We start from the raw sequence: 27,924 nt of genomic DNA on the forward strand, positions 1-27,924 counted from the left end.
TGAGGATGGAGTCAAGCTCAACTCCCAGTCCTACTGCCAGTTTCTGGAAGACACCTTCTTCAAGCAGTGGTACAGGAAGAAGTCTGCATCCTTCAAAAAAAACATGATTTCCATGCAGGACAATGCTCCATCACACGTGTCCAAGTACTCCACAGCGTGGCTGGCAAGAAAGGGTATAAAAGAAGAAAAACTAATGACATGGCCTCCTTGTTCACCTGATCTGAACCCCATTGAGAACCTGTGGTCCATCATCAAATGTGAGATTTACAAGGAGGGAAAACAGTACACCTCTCTGAACAGTGTCTGGGAGGCTGTGGTTGCTGCTGCACGCAATGTTGATGGTGAACAGATCAAAACACTGACAGAATCCATGGATGGCAGGCTTTTGAGTGTCCTTGCAAAGAAAGGTGGCTATATTGGTCGCTGATTTGTTTTTGTTTTGTTTTTGAATGTCAGAAATGTATATTGGTGAATGTGGAGATGTTATATTGGTGTCACTGGTAAAAATAAATAATTGAAATGGGTATATATTTGTTTTTTGTTAAGTTGCCTAATAATTATGCACAGTAATAGTCACCTGCACACACAGATATCCCCCTAAAATAGCTAAAACTAAAAACAAACTAAAAACTACTTCCAAAAACATTCAGCTTTGATATTAATGAGTTTTTTGGGTTCATTGAGAACATGATTGTTGTTCAATAATAAAATTATTCCTCAAAAATACAACTTGCCTAATAATTCTGCACTCCCTGTATATTCATTATATAATTATATGTAATTAGTTTTTAAAGTGTTTGAATTGATGATATTTGTTACATTTCTTTTTTCCATCCTTAGTTTTATTTCTAGCTCCACACTGGCCTTGTTAGCACAGCCTGATTAGTTTCATAATACATCTGTGCGCAGCTCTTGTATATTAAAATACAAGCACTTAGAGCACTTACAGCGTTAAAAGAAGACAACAGTGGAGCAAATCAGAAACAACCTGACAGCTCGTTGATTCACGAGAGCTTCCTTATTACCTCCCAATCAGTGGCTTTACAGTTAAAAAGGAACCAGCTGTGCGATTCTTTAAATATTGATTGGATCATAATTATCTGAGTGCACAAATCAGTAATTAGTCCCATTTCACTGCAGGGCAACCTGCATGTGACGAATAAAGCTTTGATTGATTGATTGATTGATTGATTGATTGATTACAGATTAATCACTCAGTAACTGTTTTTGTTTTGGAAGGAAGCACCATACTAGATGCATACTACTACTTCCTTGTTGGATAAGGAATACTTTACCATTAACTACCTTTTCTGTATCACCATGAGTAAAGAATACTTATTAGTTACTTATTTCCTAGGGACTGTCACTTATTGGTTTTTGTCTGTTCAATCAATAAGGCAAAGCATTTAAAGATACAGTCATATGAAAAAAAGACCCCGAGCTTCAAAAATGACACCTCACGATTCGGTAGATTGTAGAACCAAAAACTTGACGGAAGGATTTTCAGTCTCTCACATCATTGTGGAGAAAATCTAAATCGTGCTGCCATGTTCTTTTTAAAGAGGAGAAGAAAGGCACAAGTCACACTTGTTCAGTGTTTTTCTACTTCTACTTGGGATGGGTCTCATCTCAAGAACGACGAGTCAGCATACAGAGAGGAGGTGCAACAGCTAACGGACTGGTGTAGAGTTAACAACCTGTCTCTGAATGTGGATAACACAAAAGCGATGATTGTTGACTTCAGGAGAGCACGGAGAGATCACTGTCCACTTACCATTGATGGATCATCTCTGGAGGTCATCAAGAGCACCTAATTCCTTGCTGTCCACCTGGCAGACAACCTCTCCTGGTCCCTCAAGACTCGCTCCATAACCAAGAAGGTTACAGCATCTGTACTTCTTGCGGAAGCTGAGAAAAGCCCATCTCCCTCCATCTATTCTTACCACGTTCTAAAGTGGGATTATTGAGAGCATCGTGAGCAGCTGCATCACTGTCTGGTATGGTAACTGCACCGTATCGGTTCGCAATACCCTATAACAGATAGTGAGAGCAGCTGAGAAGATCGTTGGAGCCCCTCTCCCCTCCATCGCGGACACTTATAGCACCCGCTCCATCCACAAAGCCACCAGCATCGTGGAGGACCCCACACACACTCTTTACCCTGCTGCCTTCTGGAAAGAGGCACCTGGGACCTCACTACCAGACTATGGAACAATTAAAAGTGTTACCATAGAGAGCTTTGAAAACTCCAGTCAAAAGCCGGCTCAGACAGTCAGGGGCTGCATAGCTGTAAAGTAAAGAAGACACAACCTCTGTTACTCTATCATCACTCATTTCAAATGTCAGCACAGCCAGTCACACACACGGCAGAGTTGCAGTGATTAATCTCAGTGTGTTTTTCTTTTGTCAGACAACTTTGTGAAGATCAAATAATGATCTTATCGGCGTCAGAGCAATAGCGGAGAATTACTTTTCATGTCACTTAGCAGGTAGTATCCGTACCCCGCGATCAAATCACTGTTTTGTGCCCGTTTAGCGGAACAAAAACAGACACACGTGTAAATGAGAACAACAAAATCATAAGTGTGGCTTTGTTTAATCACAGCAGAGGTAACGATGGAGATAAGGAGGAACGTCAGCGGGGTTACAGCACCGTGTTGGCTCCATCTGGCCAGATATTAATTGCCAAGCTTAATTTTGCTGTTTATCAACCCAAAAAAGGGAGAAAAATAAGGCTGTCGTTTTCATATTTCAGTCATTTAGACGCAAGTAGTTATCTTTACAAGAGCAAAACAAAACAAAAGCACTGTGATTACAGTTTCAAATTTAGAAAAATTAACGCTTTTTGGTTCATGAGCACCTGAAGTAGCATGGACGTACAACAAAAACCCCAAGGAATGTGTTATGTTGAGCACATTTGGTCAGAAAAAACAGTGGTGAACTTTAGCACAATATAATTTAGAAGCACTTCATGCAAACAAATAACGTAGCCGCAGCTCCCAATCAGTTTGTTTTGTTTGGGGAACCAGTCTGCATTAATTAGAATCGCCTTCTCTTTTTCCCCACCCCACTCGAGACTTCCTATGCAAATGTCCTGATCAACTCCCTTTATTAAATTGGCTCATTCATCGCTACACCCATTCAGTTGGAGGCCCGTAGGTAGCCACTGCATCTTGAGTTGGAGCAGTTATCTCTGGACACGAAAAGGGTGGTGGGAGTGGGAGTGTGGTTGCGGGGTGGGGGGGCAGTATTTTCATAAACCAGGCGAGTTTGATTCAGCCATTCTGAGTGATTGGCTCCATGTTGGTATTCACTGATGCCTGGAAGAAAAAAGAAAAAGAAAGAAGGGTGGGGGCTGTTGTCAGCACATCTACACGTATGCCATAAAAATAGACGTGCCGTGGGAGATAAATCAACAGAGATGAAAGTGGAGGTGCCATACCACATTTCCAACCTGAAGCAGTTTCATTTCCTCCCTTCCTGCTCATTTCCCCAAAGAATGAGTGAGTGTGTGTGTGTGTGTGTGTGTGTGTGTGTGTGTGTGTGTGTGTGTGTGTGTGTGTGTGTGTGTGTGTGTGTGTGTGTCTGTCAGGCTACCAAACGAAGGGAGGGGCTGGATTTTAAATGACCTCACATGCAAAAGGACACATAATTGCCTTGCTCAGTAGACATGCTGAAAATCCAGTCAATATGGAAATCACACAGTGGTCGGGATTTGGCGCGACGTCTGCCGTCGTCCTTGTCGGGAATGTCAAGAGATCTGCTGTTATTACTGTTTCGCACCCCTTCCCGCTCTCTTTAGGCTGCTCGGATAAAGTGAGACAAATGGCCGATACAATCTCATTTAGCATCTTAAAAAGCGCACTCGCTATTGATGATTTCTGAGTCCAATCAATCACAATACTTGAGTAATATTGAGCAAAGCAAAACTATGGTTGAAGGCGCTGTCGATTGCCCAATAGCTTTTGAATGCTGGAGTAAAAGAAATGGCTGCTTTTGAGCAAACCAGCATAATGGAAAGTTGTCTGCAATTCAGGTATAAATGGATCAGATGAATGAGAAGCTAATAGTTCAGATTTTAGTTGTTTTATTTTTAATGTCTCTCCTCAGATGCCCATTAAGTGGATGGCTCTGGAGTGCATCCACTACAGGAAGTTCACCCATCAGAGTGACGTGTGGAGCTACGGTGAGTGTATTTCTTGTAGGCGTCAATGTTCCTCGTGCTCCAGCGACCTCAAATCCTGTTTAGTGTATCTGCATTTGCATTTTCACCCGCTCCCTGTCTCCTGTCGTTCTCTGGGTCCCTCTGCCTCACCTTTCCCATCTTTCTCCGTCTATCTTATTAATATTTTTGTTTTTCTACTCCTCTTCCGCACAACACATTCCAGGAGTGACCATCTGGGAGCTGATGACATTTGGAGGCAAGCCTTACGATGGGATCCCCACGCGAGAAATCCCAGACATCCTGGAAAAAGGCGAGCGCCTGCCCCAGCCGCCAATTTGCACCATAGACGTCTACATGGTCATGGTCAAATGTAAGAACACACACACACACGCACACACACATGTCAGACTTCTTCCTGTGTCTGAAGCAAAGTGATGAGCGGGGTATAATTTTACATGTGAAAAGAAATGGCATAGATAAGCTTGCTTCTGATAAACATATCTATAAATAATAACCACATGTGAAAGTCTATTTACGCATTTACAATTTAGTTTAAGTTTATTGCTGCTTTGCCAATAAACATGCCTTCCCTGCTTTTCATTTTCTTAATATGTATCTGGTGTCAACAGGCCACCAGCTTACAATAAAACTGTCTGAAGCTAAAAGCAATGACAATGACATAACAGCAGAACCTGTAATATTTACTAATTAACACGTAAACACACAACAGCGTTAAATTTGCTTGGCTCTCGAGAGCTGCAAGTTCTTTGGAAACTAGCATGAAGTTACTAAACTAGAAAAATAGCTCATAACTGATCAGAAACCCAAAACTTTTTATTTTTAGATATAAAGAGTTTATTTAACCATGCTTTCTCCACTCTACAAGTTAGGCTTGTAGATTAATTTGACATGTGAACAGAATGAATTGAAATTAACACATAGATACTCCTGATAGAAGAGCGTCAGAAATATTAAAAGTTATATGTGATGGCTTAATCATTCCATGGATCTTATTGGGGTTTGGACACATATCATGGTAGGTATCCTCTAGAGACAGCATATAAAAGATGTAAACCTTCATGATATCAGTTACTGGATATGCTACAGTAATATCAGGGAAAACAGTGGATGGAGACCATGGAATGACCAATTTTACTGCAACTGTGTGCAATGACTTGCACTCTTGTTTCCTTTGAAAAGCTTGCTTTCAAAAATTGAGACCAGATCTATGATCACTCCCAGTTGGTGGTCATCTCTGAGTTGACTTTGGTGCGTTAAGACTGGCAGAATGGGGTCAAGTTTGCAACTGCATCAATTAACTGTGATCTGTTGCTATCTGCTTCACTTTTGCCATCTATGTACTCAGAAATTCACATTAACTACTTAAATTTAGAATCCAGCCTGAAATTAATACGTTTGAAATAAATAAGTCCTCTGCAAACAGTGACGTGTTTGCTAAACAGCCATTTTACTGTTAAATGGCATAGGTCCTAGCTTTTATATTGGAATTTAACCAGAATACAACCAGCGGGCAAACAGCTCGGTCGATTCTCCTACTACAAAGAGACGAGTGTAGAATGACTCAGATTTATTGCAACCTGTTGGAAAGCTATCCGTGTTTATAAATTAGATGGTAATTATGTTTAAACCCTAGCTATTTGGAGTCAGGTTGCCTCCCACCAGGAGAGCTGTGCAATGTGGTCAAAAGTGGTTACAGTAACTCCTTGCAATCAATCAACAAATGCAAAACAGAATAAATGTCACTGATTCAACATTGATTATTTTCCATTTCCAAGAAGATTGCTGTCTTATTTTTACTCTAATATGACTGCTGTTTTGAAGCTTTTGGTGTTTATAGCATATGAAGCTAATAAGCTAGCAAACTTGGCCAATAGCATGTTTTGCACATTGTGTGATACTGAGTAATGTGCAAATTTTGTCAGGCTGAAAACAGATGTGAAACTGTACTACTGGAGTAAATTAACCAACTCCTTGGAGTATGTCTCAGTATGCTGCTATTAATCTAATGAATGCCAAACAAGATCATCCACAATCAAAGTAGTCTCACCTCTACAAAAAGCGGATTTTTAAACCTTAATAGAAATGGCTGAGTTATATGAAATGGCACCTACTGTAAAGATGTCATAAATGAAATGAAGGGAGCTTTAGAGACCAAATGCATTTTTGTACCAGCATGTAAACCTGTTTATTTCTGCTCTAAAGTCTATGGGCTCTGTACTGTTTTTGGAGCCTTCCTCGAGTAGTCATTAGAGGAGCTACTGCCTCGGCCCCAAAGTTTGCTGCTTGGTGTTACAAAACTCTAGATCCATATTATATATTAGTATATAAGTTTTAGCAAATTCCTTATAGCAGTCATTCAAATATTGTTGTTGTCTAAGCAACACATAGCAGCATGAAACAATGTTATAGAGTAGCACTCCAATAAAGCACGCCTCGTGGAGAACATGATCAAATTTATTTTTATGCCATGTTTATTCACTACTGTAATTCGGCTTAAAGTGTCACGCATGAGTTGTAGTTTAATAATAAGGCTCAGATGTTAAATATTCATCTGGTGAGATGTTAGTTGGGCTCTGGGGCTTCATTTCAAGGCTAGAAGAAAAGCTGGTATATGGAAAGAAGGAAAGTAGATGAGCTGTTGTCATGAAACTGTGATGAGATGCTGTTTTATGGTCTGCAGCATACAGCCCAGCCCTCACTGGGGATAATGCCCACATCCTTGTTGGTGTCATCCTCCATCTGGACAACCACATCTCCCCAAACGCTCCCTCAAGCCAGTACAGCTCATCCAAAAATCCGCCTTCTCCCATCCTCCCCAAATTCTCCCATGTCTTTCCCATCTTGCAATCGTTCCCCTGGCTGAATTCTGTACCCTGTTGCTGGTGTCCATGGCTGTGGAGGGACCCTCCCTCCCATATTTCCAGGAAACTGTCCAGACTTGTATGCCAAACCATGCTCTGAGCTGTGCCAGCCTTTGGCTAGTTGGCTGTCCATCCACGCACCAGTCTGGTATTCACGCCGCCCTGTCTGAACTCAAGTATGTCGGAGTGACTTTTCTGTCACTCAGTCTTCTGTTGTCTGAAAATCTCCCCAAAAATGACCTCACTTCCACTCCTCCCCACTGACTTTCTTGTTTTCCCTCTTTACTTGTGATTCTCAGTTATTTTTAATTATCTAATCTTTTGTACCAGTGTTGTATCTCAATACATTCTTATGGCTGCTTGTAGCGCAGTGAATTTAAGCTTAGTCTACTGTTCCACTCATTGTAATTCACTCTGCAAAAGCTTAAAATGGCAAATGTGTTGAAAGAGAATAATGTGATCCAGCTTAGAGCTTGATATCAAAACATATTCCCATGACAAAAATGTTAATCCAACCGAAATGTCATAATATCTAATAGTTGCCAATGGCTTATCCTCTCTTTCCTCCTGGTGGAGAAATGTAATTTTTATGTGCTATGCTAATTTGTCTGGACGTGTCTGGACACTAATGTTGTAAATGCTGAGGTCAGAGAGGTTCATTCAGCTTAACAAGCAGCAAAAATGCTTATCTACACCTGATTTATTAGGGTAGATGTCTGATACACAGTACACCACAGAAGCTTTGAATGCTAAAAGTAAAGGGAGAATGCTTTCAAAGCTGATGAGTTTGAAGTCAGCTGTAGTATGAGTACCCTTTGTCAGTTACATTTCTGTAGTTTTGCCTCTGTACACCATCAACATATGATCGAACTACTGAATTTAAGCTACAGTTCACAGGATTAAACAAAAGTGTTGCTTTAACTGTTTAGGAATTACATTCATTTTTATACATTGTCTCACAAGTTCCATAACCGGTGTTGGTCAAGTTAATTGAAAATAGTAATTAGTTACTAATTGCAGATTACTTTTCCAATAAAGTAATCCCGTTACTTTACAGGTTACTTATTTTCAAAAGTAATTAGTTACCTTACTACTTAGTTACTTTTTAAAAACATGATACATAAAACCATATAAAGCAATAGACCTTTCAGCCCAATTCTTTTTTTTTTTCATAATCAATCATATAAAATCTGTGAATTCCACATTCCTGTGGCAGCGTGCTAGGTGCTTGCTCAGATTTGAAGTTTAATATTTACGCTGTAGAAAGACGATTTTTCCAAATAGTAATCCCTTACTTTACTTGTTACTTGAAAAAGTAATCGGATTACAGTAACACACTACTTTTAACACGTTACTGCCCATCCCTGCCCATAAGTAACTGGACAACTGAATGACAAGCAGTTTCGTGGTCAGGAAAGTGCTGTTCCCTCATAATTACATGACAAATTAGAGAACCACCTTATAATTTTACTTTTAATTTAAAGATCACAAATAGCTCTTTCAAACTATATATAATCGTGTAACATTTTTATCAATGCTTTCTAATTATGTGTTTCTGCTGCACCACCACTGCTCTCTCCTCGTCATCTCCACCTCATCTTCTTCCTCCTCACCACGAACCTCGTTTCCTGAGCTGACATCAGGGCTCTAGCACATGAAAACATTATTATTTATCCCTGGTATTGTCACCGATACTTATTGTCAGCAGATTAGACTTTTGACCCTCTCACATCCTCATATCAAATGAGTCGATTTGCTAAGTATCAGAGTCCAACAATGTTAGATCCACTTCAAAGAAAGTTTGACATACACCAGCTAACAGAGGCTAACTCCTGCTAACAGCGGCAAAAACAGCAGCACTTACTGATGGAAAAGTTTAGGATATACTCAACAACTCACCTCAGTATTACTGTCAAAGTAAGCTTTGCTGACTTTCTCAAAGTTTTAAGCCTCCTCCAGAGCAAATAGATGTGGACACTTCTCACTTGGCATATTGACAGCTGAGGTAAACAATAGTTTCTCAAGGCAAAGAATGGGATATTCCACAATGGCCAAGTCAGTGACCTGATCATAACCCAAAAGAGCATACTTCTCAGTTATTAAATGCAAACCTGAAGGCAGAGAGACCCACAAACAAGCAGCAGCTGAAGGCTGCAGTAAAGGCCTGGCAGAGCATCTCAAGGGAGGAAACAGGATTTGCTGATATCCATGGATTCTAGACTTCATGCAGCCACTGACTGCAGCAGATTTTCATTCACATATTAAAAACAGTCCCTATATTTAAGATTGTATGTCTGATTACTTTTGAACCTCAGAAAAAGAGGAACTGTGTGTAAAAAGAGCTGTGATTCCTGAACAGTTAAAGCAATACTATCATATTTCACCCAAGTAGTGACCGGATGCTGTAGAACTATCTTTTAAATTCCGTGATTTGTAGTAACAACAAGCACTTTTTTATTCTTGGTTGTGCGTGGTGTGTTTGTCACTCGTAGTCATTGTGCAGCTGACACAAATGTCGTTCCACTTATCCTACTCACTATATTTCACCCTTATTAATGTAGTTTACATTAGTGAGTGGCTGTTTTAACACCATGGAGGAAAAATCATAGAATAAGTGATTCTGACTTTATGTGATCCCACACTTAATCAGGGGCAGGGCTCCTTGTCTTCTTGTTTTTTGGCATTACCTTTTAATTAGTAATTTTATATTACTGCTTATCATCCCAGCAGGTTTAAAATCTTCAGAAACGGACTATTTTTTACCCACCAATTAGCAAAAACTAACAGTGAGCGTCGTGATCAAAAATAACCCAAACAGGTCAGGCACAGAGTCCAAGTAGCGGGAGAGTCACACTGCCCAGTCAGAAGCCGGAAGCAGGCTCAGCAATCGGCCACATTAATTCTAATTGCATGTTGACTGCGAGCCGTTTGTTTGTGATCTCATGGGCCGTCACACTGCGTGCCCCACCGCTTCTGCACCACCCCAATAAAAATGAAATAGAGTTTGATCGCTGGAGTAATTACACCTCATTTAGGTAATGTGCCTGCGTGGGGCGTTACAAGTGGAAATTTGAACAAAGTCAAACAGGCGAAGTGACAGCTGAAAGGGTCAGGCTTTATTTAAGAGGAGCTAGATTAAAAGTGGTGCCCAGAATGTAAGAAATGCACATAAGACTGCAAATTTTTAATTCGATAAATGCCATTAGAGTATAGCAAGGTATATGCAAGTTTTTTGTAACATAAATACATGAAAAAGCAAACAATAACATACAATAAACCCCCTACTGGACTGCTGGAGACACCTCACTTTAGCCATCGATGCTGCAGAGTGTGTTATGGAGATGTCGACAGTGAAATCAGCAGCTCTCCTTGCTTACGATCTAATCCGAGCTAATACACCACCTGGCATTTTACCTTCAGGGGTTTGCTGTGTTTACTGCTGCAGTAGCCTGAAGGAGAGAAATGTGGTTTACAAAGTAAACTTTTTTTATTACAACCTCTGAGTTGCCCTTGAGCAAAGCAGTAGAATTAAGTCAAAGTGAACGGCACTGTTGCTCATTCAGCATTCCTGAAATAAATGAAGGTTGAAGGTACACAGTGGCACAGCTTTCATTGAGTGCTTTCTCTTAGATAAACCGCGCACAGATAAAAGTTTAACAAAGCACTACATTATCCAGTATAAAGTGATAGCTGGAAATGTCCCCTTTTACCATTTCTTACTGAAGTGTATTCATGGAGCTGTTGGATTGCACCAAAATGACACTTTTTTTGTTTTTATCCAACTGAAGAAACAGAATATTCACATTTAGTGCGATCTAGCTGAAATTCAATTATTATTATTAAATGGTATTTCATGCAAGAGAGCTAATAAAGACAAATTAAATACTCACAGCTCTCATATTGATGTTTAAAGCGTTTTTGATTGATTCACAATATCAAGTCGTGCACTGAATAACACGCAAGGAAACATTCCACCCTAATCGCTGTCGGTAGATGCCGGTTGCATTCAAACAACACAATGAAAGACACTCATACCCTGACAGTTGGTTATTAATATTATTGCATGGATGTCAGTATAATTTGATTCTACCAAATTAAAAAGAATAACTGGGGAGAGAGAGGGCAACCATCCTGTAGGAAAGTAATGGAACAGAGGGAAGAAGACACGTCTAGGGAGAGCAGCGGCTGATGAAGATGGTCGGGCAGGCTGAGATGGAGATTTATGATCTATTCATAACGCCTGTCTAGCATTTGATCATGGCTAATGTATGAAAACCACCATGGTTACCTTAGAAACCAGTCGCAACCCTGCCATGCTCATGCATCATCAGTGTCCTCCGGTATTTAGAGACACATCACTGCACCCCTGGCTGTATTCTGTGATATGCCAGCTGTTTGTCAAATATTATTTTGGTTTGAGTAACACTTTGCAATAAGAGATTCAAAAGTGGGGAACAGGAACTACTGAGTAAATATGCTTTTACACTGGGGATAAAGACGTTATTGGCAAGTGTGACGTAATCCTGAAGCATTGAGAAATTATTGAGGACCTCTAATGATAAATCATACAGGAGAGGGTAGCACTAACAAAAAGACAGGAGTCAGAGTGGAAGAGTGGAAAATGCTAAGATTTTTACTGGGAGTGACCAGAATGGTATTCATTATAAATGAGTACATCAGAAGGACAGCTCAGGGTTCAAAGATAACGTTAGAGAGGCAAGGCTGAGATAGTTTTTATTGGACAAAGGGTGTAGAATATGGAGATGGAGGAAGGTGGGGGGGTACCACAGAGGAGGTTCGTGGATGTAGCGAAGGAGGACATGCAGAGGGTTGGTGTGCCAGAAGAGGTTGATAAAGGTTGGGTAGGATGTGGGCAGATTATCTGGTGTTCCTACACATAAATGGACCAGCCAAAAGAAGAAGAAGAAGGGGAATGTAATAGCAACGTAGTCCTAAAGTCATGATGAATGGCTACATAACTACTGATTAATTACTGAGTAACTACTGAGCAAGTATGTGTTTACAATGGAGTGTGGAGGAATGACTGCTAAGGATGACAAAGCAAAGAGAAACTGCTGAGGAACTATAATGATACATCAACTGAGCAGATAAAGAAACAACAGGTAAAGTAGTTCTGAAGTTATGAGCAACTACTTTGTAACTAGTGAGTAACTGCTGAGTGATATACTTAATTACTTGAGGTAATAAAAAAGAATGACTAAGCAGCAATAAAGAAGCAATTAGTGTTTTGTTCTGCTGTGTTTGATTTATTGAGAATGAACTCTACATATGAAAAAAAAATGGACCTTTCCGGATTTACGGATGATTATGAGCTAATCATTACCTTATGATTCACTAATAGTGTGTTTAGCAGCTGGCTCTTAAGTATTTAATAGCCCTGGGTCAAGAGTTATTAGGGAAGTACTAAAGAACAACTCATTAACTATCAGACTGTTCCTGATTTGTTGTTCCTATTTCTTTAGCAACTATCCCCCTCTTAGAGTAATACACAGGGCTGACAGGAAGCTGCAAATGCAGTAAGAGGCTCAAGAGTAGTCCTTCTGAAAAATGAGCAAAGAAAAAGGAGACAGCTGGGATAAAGGTTAAGGAATTGTAGACAATTAATAAACTTCTCTCTGCTTCTTTTTCTAACTCCACGGCATTCTTCCTTTGCCCTCTTTCTCTTCCCCAGGCTGGATGATTGATGCAGACAGCAGGCCGAAGTTCAAAGAGCTGGCCGCCGAGTTCTGCAGAATGGCCCGTGACCCACAGCGATATCTGGTGATTCAGGTGTGTCCTTTGATAAAAACTTTCCTTTGTTTCTTTTCTCTGCAAACATTTACATATCGTGCAGACACAAAAGTATTATCTGATGCATCTCTCGCTGCAATCTGTATGCTGCTGGAATTAATTTGGTGCTCGGCAATTAAAACTGTTACACGTGTATAATTCAGGGAGACGACCGTATGAAGCTTCCCAGTCCCAATGACAGCAAGTTCTTCCAGAGCCTGCTGGACGAAGAGGACCTTGATGACTTGATGGATGCCGAGGAGTATCTGGTGCCTCGAGGTTTCAACATGGCCACTCAGTCATGCACGACCAGGCCTCGTGTTGACCCCAACAGGGTAAGACCACTGACGAAGACTGTGTTATACTGCATTTTGGAAGCATTTGTGTGCCAAACACTCCAAAGTTGTTAAGCATCATAGATGATCTCCAGCAAAAAACATCTTTAATTTTGTGTACGTGCCTCTTCTCTTTTACTGTCCTACAGTATATAAATGCTCAAGGTGGTTAAGAACCTGCAATACACTGATGATTTCCCTCTACTAATAACCTGCCTCCATCATTTCCATCACAGTGTGTGTGTCTTAAACCTGGACTCTTTATGCAGTAGCTCCCCAGGCCCCAGGTTTCATTACTCAGAGCGCCATAGGCAAATAACAAGCCGCTATCTTAAAATGCTGGAGTCGTTTACAAATAGACAATGAGCACAGGCTGGGCTGCTTGCTTTGCAGCATGCACCATGCACTGCTGGCCAGCCCATGGCTCCGCATCTTATACAACTTTAGCCCCACGACCTATCCATTTGCCAGTGGCTCTTTGTTCCCTGACAGCCGCTCACATACGCCAAAAAAACCCACACATGATAATCGAGTCAAAGTCCTACTTGTTTAAGGTCAACAACCAGATTGGCAATTGAAGATCTTTTGATTTTACAATCAGAAGCTGCCGCGTGCCCAAGCAGGGAAGGGTGTATAAATCCATCAGTGAGCTGACTTTGCCGAAGGAAGTTAGTTATTCAGGTTGTGCCGCCTCAGACACAGTCCGATACAGACGGTTATCTTATCTGTGCTGATTTGCTCTCACTCGCTCACACTTGAAAAGACGAGCCGATAATGACTTGCTTTGAAGAAGGGATGAACAGAGAAGTTTGGAGGAGGAGGATGCTGATTGCAGTAGAGGGAAAACCGTAGGAGTAGGTGGACGAATATAACCCCGGGACATTTCCCTCTTTTCTGTTGTGTTTTGTAGATCTGCTTCCCGTAATTGCTGCTGTAGCGCTAGCAGCTGGCAAGAGTGCAGAGAAGTTGGCCTGGATTAAATAGCCTGCAGCAAGCCAACACAGCTCCACAAGAAGCCCTTTGCTTCATTTGTCATGTTTTGTATACTCTGGTGGGCCTTTTTTTTTTTAAGGTTCAGGTGTTTGTATCATAGCTTTGCCTGGCTGCCCCTCACAGTCCCTGGTGGCTGATGACTACACCAGCAGAACTTTGTCTGAGAATTTTACTTCAAAAGGCAGCAGCATGGGTTAAAGCCTCACTGCTTTGCCGCAGTTGGAACAAAAGTTGTGTACGCTAGCTTAAACTTTGTTGTTATTAGCTTATTTGCCATAGATATTATATCATCAAAGAGTTAGACAGTACCCAGAGTACCTCAGACCAAAGATATTTACAGCTAAGTTAATTCAGAAAGTATCTTAATCAGAATTTCTGGCAGAGAGCAGAATTCATGGTTCCATCAATTACAGCAAGTAATTGAACTGAAGCAGCAAACTGCCACTACATTGTACGGTATGATGTTCTTTTTATGAAGTGTTGTGTTAGTTTTATGCAGATGTAGTGGAACTCAAACCTTCCACAAAGTTCAGATGTTGTTTCATCAGTCCACAGAATATTTTCCAAAATTGTGGGGCATCATCAAGATGTTTTCTGGTCAATGTGAGACTTTGTGTTTTTGTTTTTGGTCAGCAGAGGTTTTCTCCTTGAACTCTCCCTTGGATGCCATTTTTGCCCAGTCTCTGTCTTATTGTTGAATCATAAACTTTGACTGCAGTTCTTTAGATCTTGTTCAGTCCACTTTTGGTAGGCCATTCACTCCTGGGAAGGTTCTATAACCGATTCAATTCCGATTCACAAGGTCCTGATTCGATTTGATTCAATTTTGACTCAGACAGTCAGAAATATTTTAATTCTGATCATTTATCAGTACATATCCATATTTTTTATGTCTATGTATAAAAACAAAGCTGATACTTGAGACTTCATCAGAGGTTTAAGCATCACAGCAGATGCCTATGTGTCAAAGTAACTGAGGATAAAACGCAGAAAAACATGAAGGAGATTTTCCTGCCCTGGCTTTTTATAGCAGATTCTGCAGTAGAACAAAAACTGAAGCAAACCATGAATCAACCTATGAACGTATTACCTGCTGCTGCTGAAGTGAAGCAGAGCAAAGTTACAGAGGTGTTAACATCTTTCTGTGGAATCCGTTCACCTGCTTTTTAATCGTTTAGTGTTTTAACTCTTTGGCAGTTTTTGAAATAGTTTCGTGAGCCTGAGCTGAGATTCTGGCATTTCTGGCAAAATACATTCACATTTAAAAATAGATTCAGAATTTTTAAGAATCAATATCACATTATTCAAACTAAAATCAATTTGAAACGGAAAATTGATTTTTTTTATACCCACCCCTAATAATGGCTCTCACCGTGGTTTACCAAAGCCTCAGAAATGTTTTGTATAACAATTTCAAGACAGATAGATGTCAGTTTGTTAAATCTTAGCATGATGAATTGATATTTGAGATACTTTGGCCTACTTCACTTTGCCATACAGGTTCTTGTTAAGTGAGTTTTTGATTCAGTAGGTCTGGTAGTAAGCAGGCTTGGTTGTGGCTTTTGAAATTGAATGTAACTTTACAAAAACATGTGGTTAATCACAGTTAATTCGTGATTTAACAATCAAGCAGGGCAAAATAGCCTTACTTGCACTTCTTTAGCAGAGAATCAGCTGTGTCATACACTTATTTGCTCCGACTTGGACTTCATGGCCCCTCTTGAACTCATGCTATGCTCAGTTTTTCTTATCTTAACCCCAATCCCTGCCTCTCTTTACTGCAGAATCAATTTGGCTATCGAGATGGTGGTCCAAATGCTGCAGAAGGACCCTTGGCAGGCACACAAGCTTGTGTGAACCAGGATGCCACAGGTGGCCCGAGCCCAGTCCTGGAGGACCAGCGTTGTAATGGAAGCCTGCATAAGAAGAGCCTGAGCCAGGCTGGAGGGGAAGACAGTGGGGGTCAGAGGTACAGTGCTGATCCAACCATCTTTCTGGGAGAGAGAGCATTGAGAGGGGACACTGATGAGGACGGATACATGACGGCAATGAAGGACAAGAGCTCCTCAGGTACTCATAGTAAAGCCTTATGAGACTGTTGTGGCCACTTGAATCATTTAGAAGATAGTTAATCCAGTTTAATTTTCCAGAGTATACATTAGAAGCAGAATTGCTCTAAAGAAGCTAAAAATAAGTTCAGGTAGGAATTCTGCAGTCCTGCAGGGTATTTAATAGTAATGATGCATAAATGCATTTTAGGAGCTGTATTTAATCCACAGCACATAGTAGATAATATTAAACTTTAAAATAACCTTACCTAATTAAAATAATTTCTTACTAATCTAAAAACAAAACTGTGTAGAGGAAGTTAAAGATTGATTGCGCTACAATCATCTATGCAGCTCCACAAACAGAAACATAATTAAAATTATAAACAAGTACATAATATATGTGCACCTTTCTCTCTGTCTTGTCATCTCTTTGTTCATTCACAGAGTAAATACGATCCTTTGTACGATAGTCGGCCTGTCAGTTTTCCTGTTCATTTCATCTCATTCCATTGATTAAAATTCCTACTGAGTTTCCTTCGACGGCGGTGTATGTCAGCTACTACTACAGAGTCATGTTTTGCCTTTGATCATAATTCAGTCCATCAGCCCTGCTCTTGCACTACCGTCTTTGATTTTTTTTTTTTTTGAGCAGCTCAAAATATAACAAAGCCTGCAGCAAAATGCATCTGATGCAATGTCAAGGAGCGGAAAAGTGGGCAAAATCAATAGGTTTCTCACCCCACTATTATAGCGCTTGGAAGCAGTGAAGAGGGGTCATTTGTTGGCATTTTCAACCCCGGCAGATGGAGTTTCCAGTGCCAAAGAACTGCTGGCAAGATGCCCGTCTTGTCCTGAGTGCCTGCCATTAACGCCATTATCATCTCCATCTTCTCTCCTCATTACCGAGTGATCTCTTTCTTTTACTCCATTTCATTCTCTATTTCCTTTGTTTTCTCACCTCTTGATTTAATTTCTCCAGATTTTTTGTTATTGCTGTCTGAACTGTTTTTCTCTTCTTCTAATTCACTCTCCTTCTCATTCATTTTCTGTGGTACAGAATATCTGAATCCCATTGAGGAGAACCCGTTTGTCACGCGACGTAAAAACGGCGAGATCCACGCCCTGGATAACCCAGGCTACCACAGCACACCCAACAGTCAGCCCAAAGGAGAGGACGAGTACATCAATGAGCCCCTCTACCTCAACACCTTCCATACCCCCGCTGAGCTGGGCCTGGAAGCCCTGAGGAGAAATGGTCTGCCCCTACCCACCCAACCTCCTTCTTCTATCTCAGCCACAACCTCAGGCTCCCATCTCCCGCTTACCATCCAGACTAGCCTGCCCCACTACCCCCTCCCCACAGCCCAACCATCTCCATCTGGTATTCCTTGCCATCATGGTCCACCGACTCACATCCTCCATGCCCACCACACCGTCAAACCTGCAGGGCAACCTGGCAATCCAGGTGGCAGCTCTGTTGCTCAGAGTCAAGCAGGAACTACTGCTCAGGCTCAGGTGAGCCAGTCGGGCGCCCTGTCCACTTCAGCCACCATTGGGCATGGCAGCCTGCCAGCCTACCAGAGCTACGCCACCACACACCCTGCCAGTTTGCTGAAGCATGGAGGGCAAACATCAGGTAAAGCCAGCGGAAAGAAGCTGAAGGTGACCTTTGACAATCCAGAATACTGGCAGCACAGCTTGCCTCCCAAATCATCTAACCAGGCAGCCTCAGATGGTGCCCAGGGAGGTTCCACCAACGCCAAGCTCTTCTATAAGCAGAATGGACACATACGGCCGGCAGTAGCTGAAAACCCTGAATACATGTCTGAGTTTTCCCTGAAAGCTGGAACCATCTTGCCACCTCCACCTTACCGGCAGCGAAACACTGTGGTCTAGATTATTCCATTTAACAAACGTTCCCCAATCTTCCTCTAGCCTCCAACAAGCCCAACATCCTCTCCAGTTCCACGGTCCTACACAAAGAGAGAGTAGCACCAACCAAGGCTGCTCTCAGCCCTGCCCAGATAACAGGCCATCTGCTGTAGATTGTAGCAACATCTGGAGGAGGTGGACCGAACCAAGCAGAAGCAACTCAGACCCCTGAACTGTCACTATAGACAATCTCGTCCATCTCTGTTCTGTAGATAGAGACTGTGCTCCATGTCATTCAGAATGTCAAGGTTATGGTAGTTTTCAGTAAAGAACAGATGCTTAATTATCACACAGCAGTGGATGGACTGTATCTGGGGGTATCTGAACTCACTGCCAGCCACTTGGGTTTCAGATTTGTGAGAGGAACAAGAAGTTTTACTAATCTTTTTGCTTTCTATTATAAAGTTCTGAGGAGGAACAATATTCTGCAAAGGGTTTCTGAAAGACACAATCACATAGAACAAATACAGTCTGTTAGATGTCAAGATGCCTGGTTTTCTGAATGACATTAGAGTGAGGTAGCCAGGCAACAAAAGCAAAATATGGAGGAAGAAAAGACAATATAGAGTGGACAACAAAAGATGGAGCACTCATCAATCATATTCAGTGATTTTGCCTATAGGATTATACCCACCGTGTGTTCTTTTATATGAAATATGTGAATCTCATCTCATCCTTCTACTGTAACTGTGATACTGTGATGGACAAAACTACAGTGATCTTTTCTTTCACATTTGTAGTTCAACCATGGACTTTTTAAATTGCTCGAGAATCTGCAGGGCAACTGCTGTTCTGTTGGTTTTGCTTGGCTGCTGTCTGTTTGGAGAAGCTGACTAAAACAGCTTTCCCAGGGCAAATGGTAAAAGGGAAACCACACTGTAAACACTTTTATAATCACGGGTTTCAGTGCTGAAAAGATTTTTATACACTGGTTTTCCCATTCAAGCTAACTCGGATGAGAAAACCTGCTATGAGCTGTAGAGTACTCCAGTAAAGCAGCTGAACTCAAAATGGTGTTCAAAGAGAGAGAAAAAACTACAGAAAGGGGAGGAAAAGTTCATGAAAGTTTATACAAACTGACTAATGAAGACCTCAAGGAAGGAACAAGACAGCACCAGCAGAGCACAGTTAAACAGACTACTTTATATGTCTATCTGTCTTTATGTTAGTGTGATTGGGATTAGTGTGTGCGTGTATGTTCATATTTTAGCAAGCTACAGATGATCCCACTGGGGGGTAAAAGTCAGTGTTAATGGAGTCGAAAGCTAAAGATCTTCAGTACTAACCAACGATCGACTCTATCAAGGCTTTTTTTTCCTATGTTAAGTATAAAACAAACCAAGCTCAAATCAAAAGATCATTAAAAGCCCCAAACTGCACCAAATGGCACCAAATCTCTGGAAGAGTTTTATAGATTTAGGGTGTCCTTAGCTAACGTTACTTTCTTTGAGTTGATCAAAATCAAGAATGTGAGGATTTATCATTTTAGTAACTGGAACTGGAGCTTGTCTCGGTCATGGTGTTTGTTATATTCTCGATTGCTTGGTCCGAGAAAAAGTACAACTCTAGACTACTTTTGGCCACATAATTCTTGATTATTTTTGTCCACATCTGATCTAGATGTTTTTTGCTTCTTTTTTTTTACAGAATCATGTTTTTTCCAGACCCCACCCATATTCTTATTAGACTGTTAATTGGTAGCTAATTTCATTTTGGCTACTAGAAGTGTCAGTGGTTCCTACCCAAATTGTTCACAAGGCAGAAGTCGATAAGCTAACCTTGTCTGCTAGAAAATGTATTTTAAAGAGCAAGAAAAAATGATGCTTTCAAATAAGTCAGATGTTTCAAAGCTAAATTTATTCTTTAGCATTAAAGCTAACTTAAGCCTCACATGCACCTCCATAGAATTGTAACTACACCTTGTGGCAACATAGATCTCTGATCTTGCCAACGAATATGTGGCCATAGATTGTGGCTAAATACAGAAAACTTGACAGTAGCTTGAAGTGTATATTTTATTTATATTTCAACCAGGACAACTATAGTCAGAAGACTGTTGTTTTAGTAATTTCTGTTTGGAGGTATGGTTCTATTCTGGGCTAATGTAGAAAGCACAAAGCAGGAAGACTCCTTTCACGTAAACTATACTTCTGTTTCAGCTCTACGCCTTAACTTATACCATAACCAGACCCCATTTTAACCCTATGCCGCAACCTTCTAAGTAACATGTCGTGCACTTCCCTAGAAATGTAACTACATGTCGGGCCAATGCATACCACAACAACTTGATGGTGTGGAAGACCTCAGTGTAGGGATACAAGGATTTTCCAATTACGTAGTTAGTTGGGATGTTGAGATTTCCCACAGTAGTCTAAATGAAGTTTAAGATTTCACAGAGCAGAAATAACAACAAATGTGAAAAGGAAGAGTTAGCTGGATGTGGGGTTGGCTGCTTCCAAAAAACTGTCATAAGGATGTGTAGAAGGGTACTAGCTGAGACATTAGCTTATCCGCTGGGACTGTGATGGAGCTTGACTTTGTCACCTAGCTGAACTTGGCCTTTGCTCCATGTATGCAGTTGTGGTCAGAAGTTTATATCCACTCATCACAAATATCATGATCATTTTGGGCTTCTAATGAATTCTTTGAAACTGTCTTTTTTCCATGGTGAAATGACTGTATAGTATACATATTTAATGGCTTTAAAAACAAAAAATTGGGCTTTAAAGTTTTAAAAAGTATCTGGCATAATTCTGGCTGGATATTTGGCCACTCTTCTTGGCATGCACTGAAAATGTAAAAAGTAAAAGAAAAAAATTCTAAGCTGAAAAATAGCATGACATTCATGCCCATGATGAGTGTATGTTAACAACTGGCCAAACCAAGTTCATAAAGCAAGTTCTGTTTTGAATACATGTAATTTTTTTTAATGCAGCACAGGGTAACTGGTAAACGAAATTAGTACTATACTATATGACATTTTTTTTCAGTTAAAACTATAATGTTATGTTTTCCAATATTAAGTTAGTATAGTTTTCATTAGTTTCTTGGTGAATCACCAGACAGTCAACTACTGTTACCAGTATTAATAACTGTGCCAATTTTTAACATACCTAAGAAAGTCATTTCTTGTTTTGTTTGATGTAATTTGCACTTTCAGCACCACTGAGTTTTAAATTAATTAGTCTAGCCACTGTTTAACGAAGCCTCTAATCTATAAAGGCTTCACATCTGTTCTTAGCCCAGAGTGATATCGTCACTCTCAAGAAATCTCAAGAAAATAGTTCTAACCCTGACTACTGATGCCTGTGTAGGCAACTTGCCAGTCAATGCTGCTGAAAGGACTGTATTACAGCCGTTATTTCTTCCACCAAGCCATACACAACACCTGTGGGTAGGGGAAAACACTGCAACGCTTGCCAAACTTAGAAGTTCAAGATAAAACTTGTGTAATGTTGGTTTTTCTCAGAGGTCCTTTTGCAATATCTCCTTTATTTAGTTGAATGAATATGAAGAAAAACTTGTAGTTCTTGAACCTTTAACAACAACGGTATTTTTCATTATTTGTGGAGCATAAATATTGCTTTGTCATAGTTTCAACAACCTTTCATCATTCTGCTCTGCCAGAGCCCAGCCCTGCCTAAGCTGTGTTCTTGCGTAGGTTATTTATTTTGTGTATTTAAAAGTGTGTGAAAGTGTGCTTGTCTCAGTCTATGCACATGTAACGCTGTATGTGTTTATCCTCCCCATGGAGCACTTTGATCAAAGTCGCGGGTATAAAGAAAGGATTTCCACTCTTCGTTACTGAAATATTCAACTTGTTTATCCAGCCGTTTACCACTTCAGAAAGCAATAGCTTTAGCAAAAGTACAAGGAAGGAACTGGGGCCAAGAGGTCATAAGGAAAACACATTTTACATGGTACTTGACCAGCTTCAAGAATGTCCTTGTTTCCATGTTTTTTCGCTGACTTCAAACAGTATTTATAGTAGTGCTTTGATGCTGTCATGATTAATTGATGAAGGAGTATTTTGTAGTCCTTTTTCGAGCTCTAATTCAGTGAAATAGAGACAGCATTTAATATCAATGTGAAATATTTATGGCGCGTTTGAGCTTGTTTATACTGAGCGATGGAAGCGACTGCCAAATCTGGGTTTCAAGAAAAATGAACAAAAATATGATGGTGGTCGAAAGAAAAACACACGCCTTGGTTTATGCCTGTTTTGCCCTAAATTACACTGCAGACCCAGGCAAAATGTGTGTTTGAATCAAGAACAGATTGAAGGACTGATGATACAAATGGTTTCAAATGTTCTCAAGAGCACTTAAGAGAATCCGAGGCATCCCCACTCTCCCATTTTTGATCTGAGTCATTGACTTGTTTGTTGACAGAAAGGTAGGAAAAAGCACCTGAAGTTCCCCTTCTGTTAAGTCGTGTTTTTTCCCATCCTAAGACCTTGGTTATCCTTTTAGAGTACCAAAATGTGTTGCGTCTATGTGGAAGCATTTTTTTCCTCTCTGAAGACTAATATCTTGTGTCTTGTTTCAAACTAATTTTGCCTTGGTGTTACCTGCTGCTATTTGTCTCAGTCCTTAACAGGCTTGTGTTCGTGGCAGTTCAAAAGCATGCCAGGGGGAAACACTGCTGGTTAGGCTGATCCTTTTTATATTATTTTCTGGGTTTAGGTTTTTGTTTTTTGTTTTTTACTGCCTCCTCAAAGCCAAGGTGCAAAGGCATGTAGCCATGTCCTGAACCGAATCCTTCAATATTTTATCCTCAAACACCATACAGGCTTCAACAAAGTCTATTGTATAGTAAATATTACATTGCATGGTTCCCAAAGTGAGTGTTTTACTGCCCTCCACCTTCGTATCTCATTTATGACAACATTATACTCAAATTTCTGTCCAGTGTGGGAAAAATTAATCAGATATTTTTTATCGAGTTTAGTAGCACAAACTGGGAATCCTTATTTCTGCGATGTTTCATGGGAATTTTTGTGTGTGAGTGTAGTACACCCCCACCCCCTCCCTACAGTGTCTTTTTAATATTGAGTTTTATCCTTAGTATCAACGATGTAACTTCTTTTTCCCACTATTGTGTTGGCTACTGTACATTCTTCAACATGTTTGTTATTCTAGCCACGTTTTTCGGTTTCTTGACATTTTAATTGCACAAAAGAAGAAAAAGCTACTCTTAGCTACTCCCTTATTCACAAGGGGTTGCCATAGCGGGTAGCTCCACATATTCGGTTTGCTAGATTTTTACGCCGGATGCCCTTCCTGATACAGCCCCGAAGGGATTTGCGTCTCCTACCGGAAATCAAACCAGGAATCTTTCGCTTGTTAGGCGAATGTATAAACCACTATACCATTGTCCCTCATAAAAGAAAGTCATTCATTTTCTGTATTCAAATCATTGTATCAGTATAACTGTACAGAATCTTTGGGATTTCCTCCCAGATTTATCTAACACACTTCAACAACAAATGTGAATAATATTTTTATAAAGCACCGAAATGGCCGACTTGGTGAATTTGTAAATAAGGAGGCGATGCTTTGAATTTATATTGGTCTTCTCTCCTACTGCTTTTTTCTCCTGCTTATATCGACTTGTACAAAAAGAGCCGTACATATTTGCTTTATGTAAGTGTACCCTTTTTACTAATGGGTATTTCATTTTAAAAGTGCTTGTTGTTCCCTTCTCATGTGAAACTCTGTTCAGTGGCCCTGCTTCAGACCTTTGTGGCTGTTCACGTGTAACGTTTCAGTTTAAGTGAACACTGTTAAACACTACACAAATAACAATGGGTGGTGTCTCACTTTGAATACTTCCATAATAGTAGCATATTAGCTTGATAGTGTAGTGTTGTCTGAAATCAGGCACGACAAGAGGCTGGACTATTGGAGCATTTTACCATGGCTGTTATGTTAGCTGGCACATTTTGTTCATGTTTACATTTGTCAAGTTACTTACTAAATGTAATACTAAATTCTTCTGAAGTAATGTAAACACAGCAACATCAGTCCCAGATTGAAAAATCTCTTGCTTTTAGCTTTCCAGATAGCTAGCAATAACAAGGATTGTTGCGCTAGCTGCAACATTTTATAAACATATGACAAAATGAGCTTCTTACCATGTATAACACTTTTCTGTCATTGCAGATGTAAGTTTAACATGCATAAATATCAGTCGATGCCATAATGCGTGAAATATCAATCCCGGGTTGCTAAGCATCTGCTGGCGGTAGCTAGCTAGATAGCGCAGACTGCAAGTCTCACACTAGATGGCGCATTTAGTGAATTTATCAAGTTGTTGAGCCTCTGGTCAGATATCTTACACTAAAATCTCTATGAAGTCACAGAAAACTACCAGACAATACCACAGTGCAGACAACATGCCAACAACACAAAAACAACTAACTAGCTAGTATTAGCTCAATATCTGGCTCTAATTTGAAGATCAGCTGTTAATGCCTTAGTTTCCACTACTTAAGGCCAAAGTCAGACAGGCTGTGCGACGGGTTCATCATTCTCCTTGCAATATCTGATCACTAAGGAAAGATGTATGGTCCCCCACCAGTTAACAAGTGGTTGCTGGAGATTGCTGTCTGTCACAAATGGGGTGCTGCATCAGACAGCCTCCTTGGGATCGTTTTGTTTGCTTGCATATTGTTGCTTTTGCCTGTAGTTTGCATGAAAAGCAGCCAATTTTCAACTATGCTCTCTGTAACTCGAAACGGAGAACATTCACCTTCAAAATAAAAGCAGTGCCTTATCATTGGAACTAAGACATTTCAAAAGGTGCAACTTTTACAATTAAGGTGAATATTTGCCAATTGTGCCACACTTTTGACAGTTTCACTACAGCTTAATGAGTAGTTTGCGAGCATTTGCAGGCAAGTTGGACGCTTCCATGCAAACTGGAGACTGTGCCAGTCTAACAGTGGCTAAAACAATCATAAGTAGATTTTTGGTACAACTCTGTATGCCTGTTGGCAACCAATGTCATACTAGCAACCGCCAACAACCTCCAGCAGCCATTTGCATACTGTTTGTGGAATATACACTCTTTTGCCATGGTGTTCACTAGCTGTTAGGGTAACCCCACTCACTCTAGGCCTAAGTGAGTGAAGGTTTTAGCAATCAATTTCACAGTCATTGCTCGCAACAACCAGCAACCACTCATCAACCAGTTGGGCGATGAACATTTTTCCCTAGCAACCGGTCATAATCAGATTATTCCCAGCTGGTCTCTAAGCCTGGGTGAATAGGTCCTGAGCAACATTCAGAATAGTGCATGTGTCAGAGATTTACAGTTAACAAACAGTCAGGTGAATGATCAACACTATTCACAAAATAACGGTAGGGGTGGTAGTACGCAAACTGAGACACATCTGATTTACTTTTCCAATGCCTACCATGTCAGTCAACCAAGAGAACTCAATGCCATCTTTCTAAATGTCATAAAACTGAAACCTGTGGTCCCAACTAACCTATATAAACTGTGTTTGAGAGTCAGTGTTACCTTCTCTGCTTACTTTCAACTCGAAATATTACTGAGCCAAGTCCACCCTCTTACTCCTCTTTTCTGCACAGCCTTCACAATAGGCCCTGATTTCATTTAATTTGTTTTGCATGCTTTCAAAAGGAGACATAGTGGAGAGAAGGCGTCATCGCTTGCTCCTCTTTGCGTACTGTTGGTTTTCAATACTTTCCCCTTGTCCCTTTACCCAACACCATCATTGCTGACTTTCTCTTTGAGTACTTTGAAACCATACCCAAAGCTTTATATCATAGAAATACCGTTCCTCATGTTTGTTACATGAATCTGTCAAAAGTATATTTTTAATTTAATATAAATAAAGATTGATTCGATATATGGTGTGGTCGTTTGTGCACGTGTGTTTAGTAAGTGTTGGGGGGGCTTTCTTTACTTGATATTTACTTGGGAAAGCACCACTTTAAAGTTTTTATTCTTGTTATGAGTTGTGTATCTTCAAAATCAGCCAAATCAGGGATTGCTAACCTTATTAGGAATTCTGTATCTTTTTCAAATACCCCTCAGTGGGGAAGCTCAAGTCCTCAGCCCAGATCATAGGTTTCCTTGCTCGACACGCCACCCTGCTGCCTATAAATAGAATGGAAAACGAAAGCTGCTTTCAGATGCTCTAATCCACATGCTAACAGTTTCAATAATAAAATTTAGCAGATGGTGTCTTTAATTAAGGCAAGGAAGCTCTCAAGTTACAGTTATATCTGAACATTTCAGAAACTTGCACTGGAGACGAGATGCTGCACCGCTACACGCTTTCATGCTCAAAAGGACTTGCAGATGAAGACCAGCTGCATCAAAAAGGTCCGCAGTGTGCTCGCCTAGCTTCCTCCAAAACCTCGCCTCAAATCAGATAATGTGTGGATACAACATTTTGCTGTCGTTTTACTCTCGCCCCGCGCTGCGCTTAATACACTGTTTACCCAAGTGTTGGTTATGTAAACTGGCATAGGCAACATCTTTGCTATGCAAACGCTCCTTCATTCCACTCCAAGGCTTTCATTTCAATCATAAATAATACAAAACTGTCCAATGGCAGAATATGAGCTTTCTGAAGTCACTGCTATTAATACTAATAAGGCAATGGGGTGCTTTAAGTAAACAGTGTTTATGAACTAAAATCCTCCCCCTCCTTTCTCGTCCTCCTTCTGCCCCTCTCCCCTCTCTCTCTGTTAGTTTCCTCAGAGCACCGAGACTCGATTAGTAAGCACATCGAGTTCCACCACAGTAATTTAGAGAGGTGGGCTTCTACTGCGGATGAACAGTATTTGAACTATCTCCTGTTATATATTCTTATAAAGCTGCTTATTTAAAATCTATATTAGGTCTGGCTTCTTCAATGACTGTCCAGAAAAATGACGTTTCCCATTCGCTGCATAAAAAGGAAATTTAATTGATACTCATTCCCTTCCTAGCACCGAACTCACATAATAGACAGATTATCTTGAACATTAAGCACACTTGCCGACAAGACTTTGCACATTATCACCCACACCAGACAGCAAAGGGGGGAGAGGTCACTGTTAATTTGGCAACTGCTGTATAACCATTTGTCAGTGTATTACAAGTCTCCTTTAAAGCCATTCTTCCATTGAAGCCTGCTATCGCCGCCAGGAGACGAGGGTTCAGCTCCATCCCGGAGGCCTGTAGCAATTATACTTACAGCTGCCCTGTACACCTGTGACATAGCTCGACGATGACAGCTCATCGCCAACAGACTGCCACTGTTTAATTGCAGCGTGTCACCTTGACGGGGTGTTTTGCCCACATCTCCTCGCACCAAGGAGAGACAGCTTTTTGAAATGGAGCCACAAGATTGATGACCCTTTAATATAGCAGCCTGGGGTTTGACTAGTGCTTGTTTTTTTGTTTGTTTTCCACCAGAGTTTCATTTATTGTGGTCAGAAGTACTCTCAGCAGGATGTGGACCCCAAGTGTAAAAAGAATTATTCCATGAATTAGGAAGGCTCTCTTGAAATAAAGAACAATTGCTCTACTTATACAAATTCATTGCTGTACTTATATGCACTTATTGCCCATATAAATTCAGGAAGTCAGCTTTATGTCAATGAGCTACTTTCTCTAAAGATTAAAATGGCTGTTTTTCCATTTTAGTGTACTTATTAGGATGCAGATAACGCGTTTTTGATTTAATGCTGACACATTACCAAGACCTTACTTAGTCTATGTGCTGCTGATGTGCTGGAAAAGTGGATATATGT

The 27,924-nt window shown here is 40.5% G+C and overlaps 1 protein-coding gene across 2 annotated transcripts in view; it reads left to right on the forward strand.

Annotated features, from left to right (window-relative positions):
• Positions 1 to 26,027, forward strand: part of LOC147301864 (receptor tyrosine-protein kinase erbB-4-like) — a 367,641-nt gene extending 341,614 nt beyond the window's left edge. For both annotated transcript variants that reach the window (XM_086284333.1, XM_086284335.1), the window contains exons 22-27: positions 4,111 to 4,186; positions 4,389 to 4,535; positions 12,740 to 12,837; positions 13,002 to 13,172; positions 15,950 to 16,235; positions 17,274 to 26,027. In XM_086284333.1, the coding sequence (XP_086140459.1) occupies positions 4,111 to 4,186; positions 4,389 to 4,535; positions 12,740 to 12,837; positions 13,002 to 13,172; positions 15,950 to 16,235; positions 17,274 to 18,112 (1,617 nt within the window). In that variant the 3' untranslated portion in view covers positions 18,113 to 26,027. The remainder of the gene's footprint in view (positions 1 to 4,110; positions 4,187 to 4,388; positions 4,536 to 12,739; positions 12,838 to 13,001; positions 13,173 to 15,949; positions 16,236 to 17,273) is intronic.
• Positions 26,028 to 27,924: the final 1,897 nt, after the last annotated feature.

This window comes from Aulonocara sp. 'chitande type north' Nkhata Bay, linkage group LG23 (genome assembly GCF_057382095.1).
Source record: "Aulonocara sp. 'chitande type north' Nkhata Bay isolate Kocher_YH1m ecotype deep benthic linkage group LG23, A_spYH_male_GT1.1, whole genome shotgun sequence".
NCBI classification, from domain to species: Eukaryota; Metazoa; Chordata; class Actinopteri; order Cichliformes; family Cichlidae; genus Aulonocara; species Aulonocara sp. 'chitande type north' Nkhata Bay.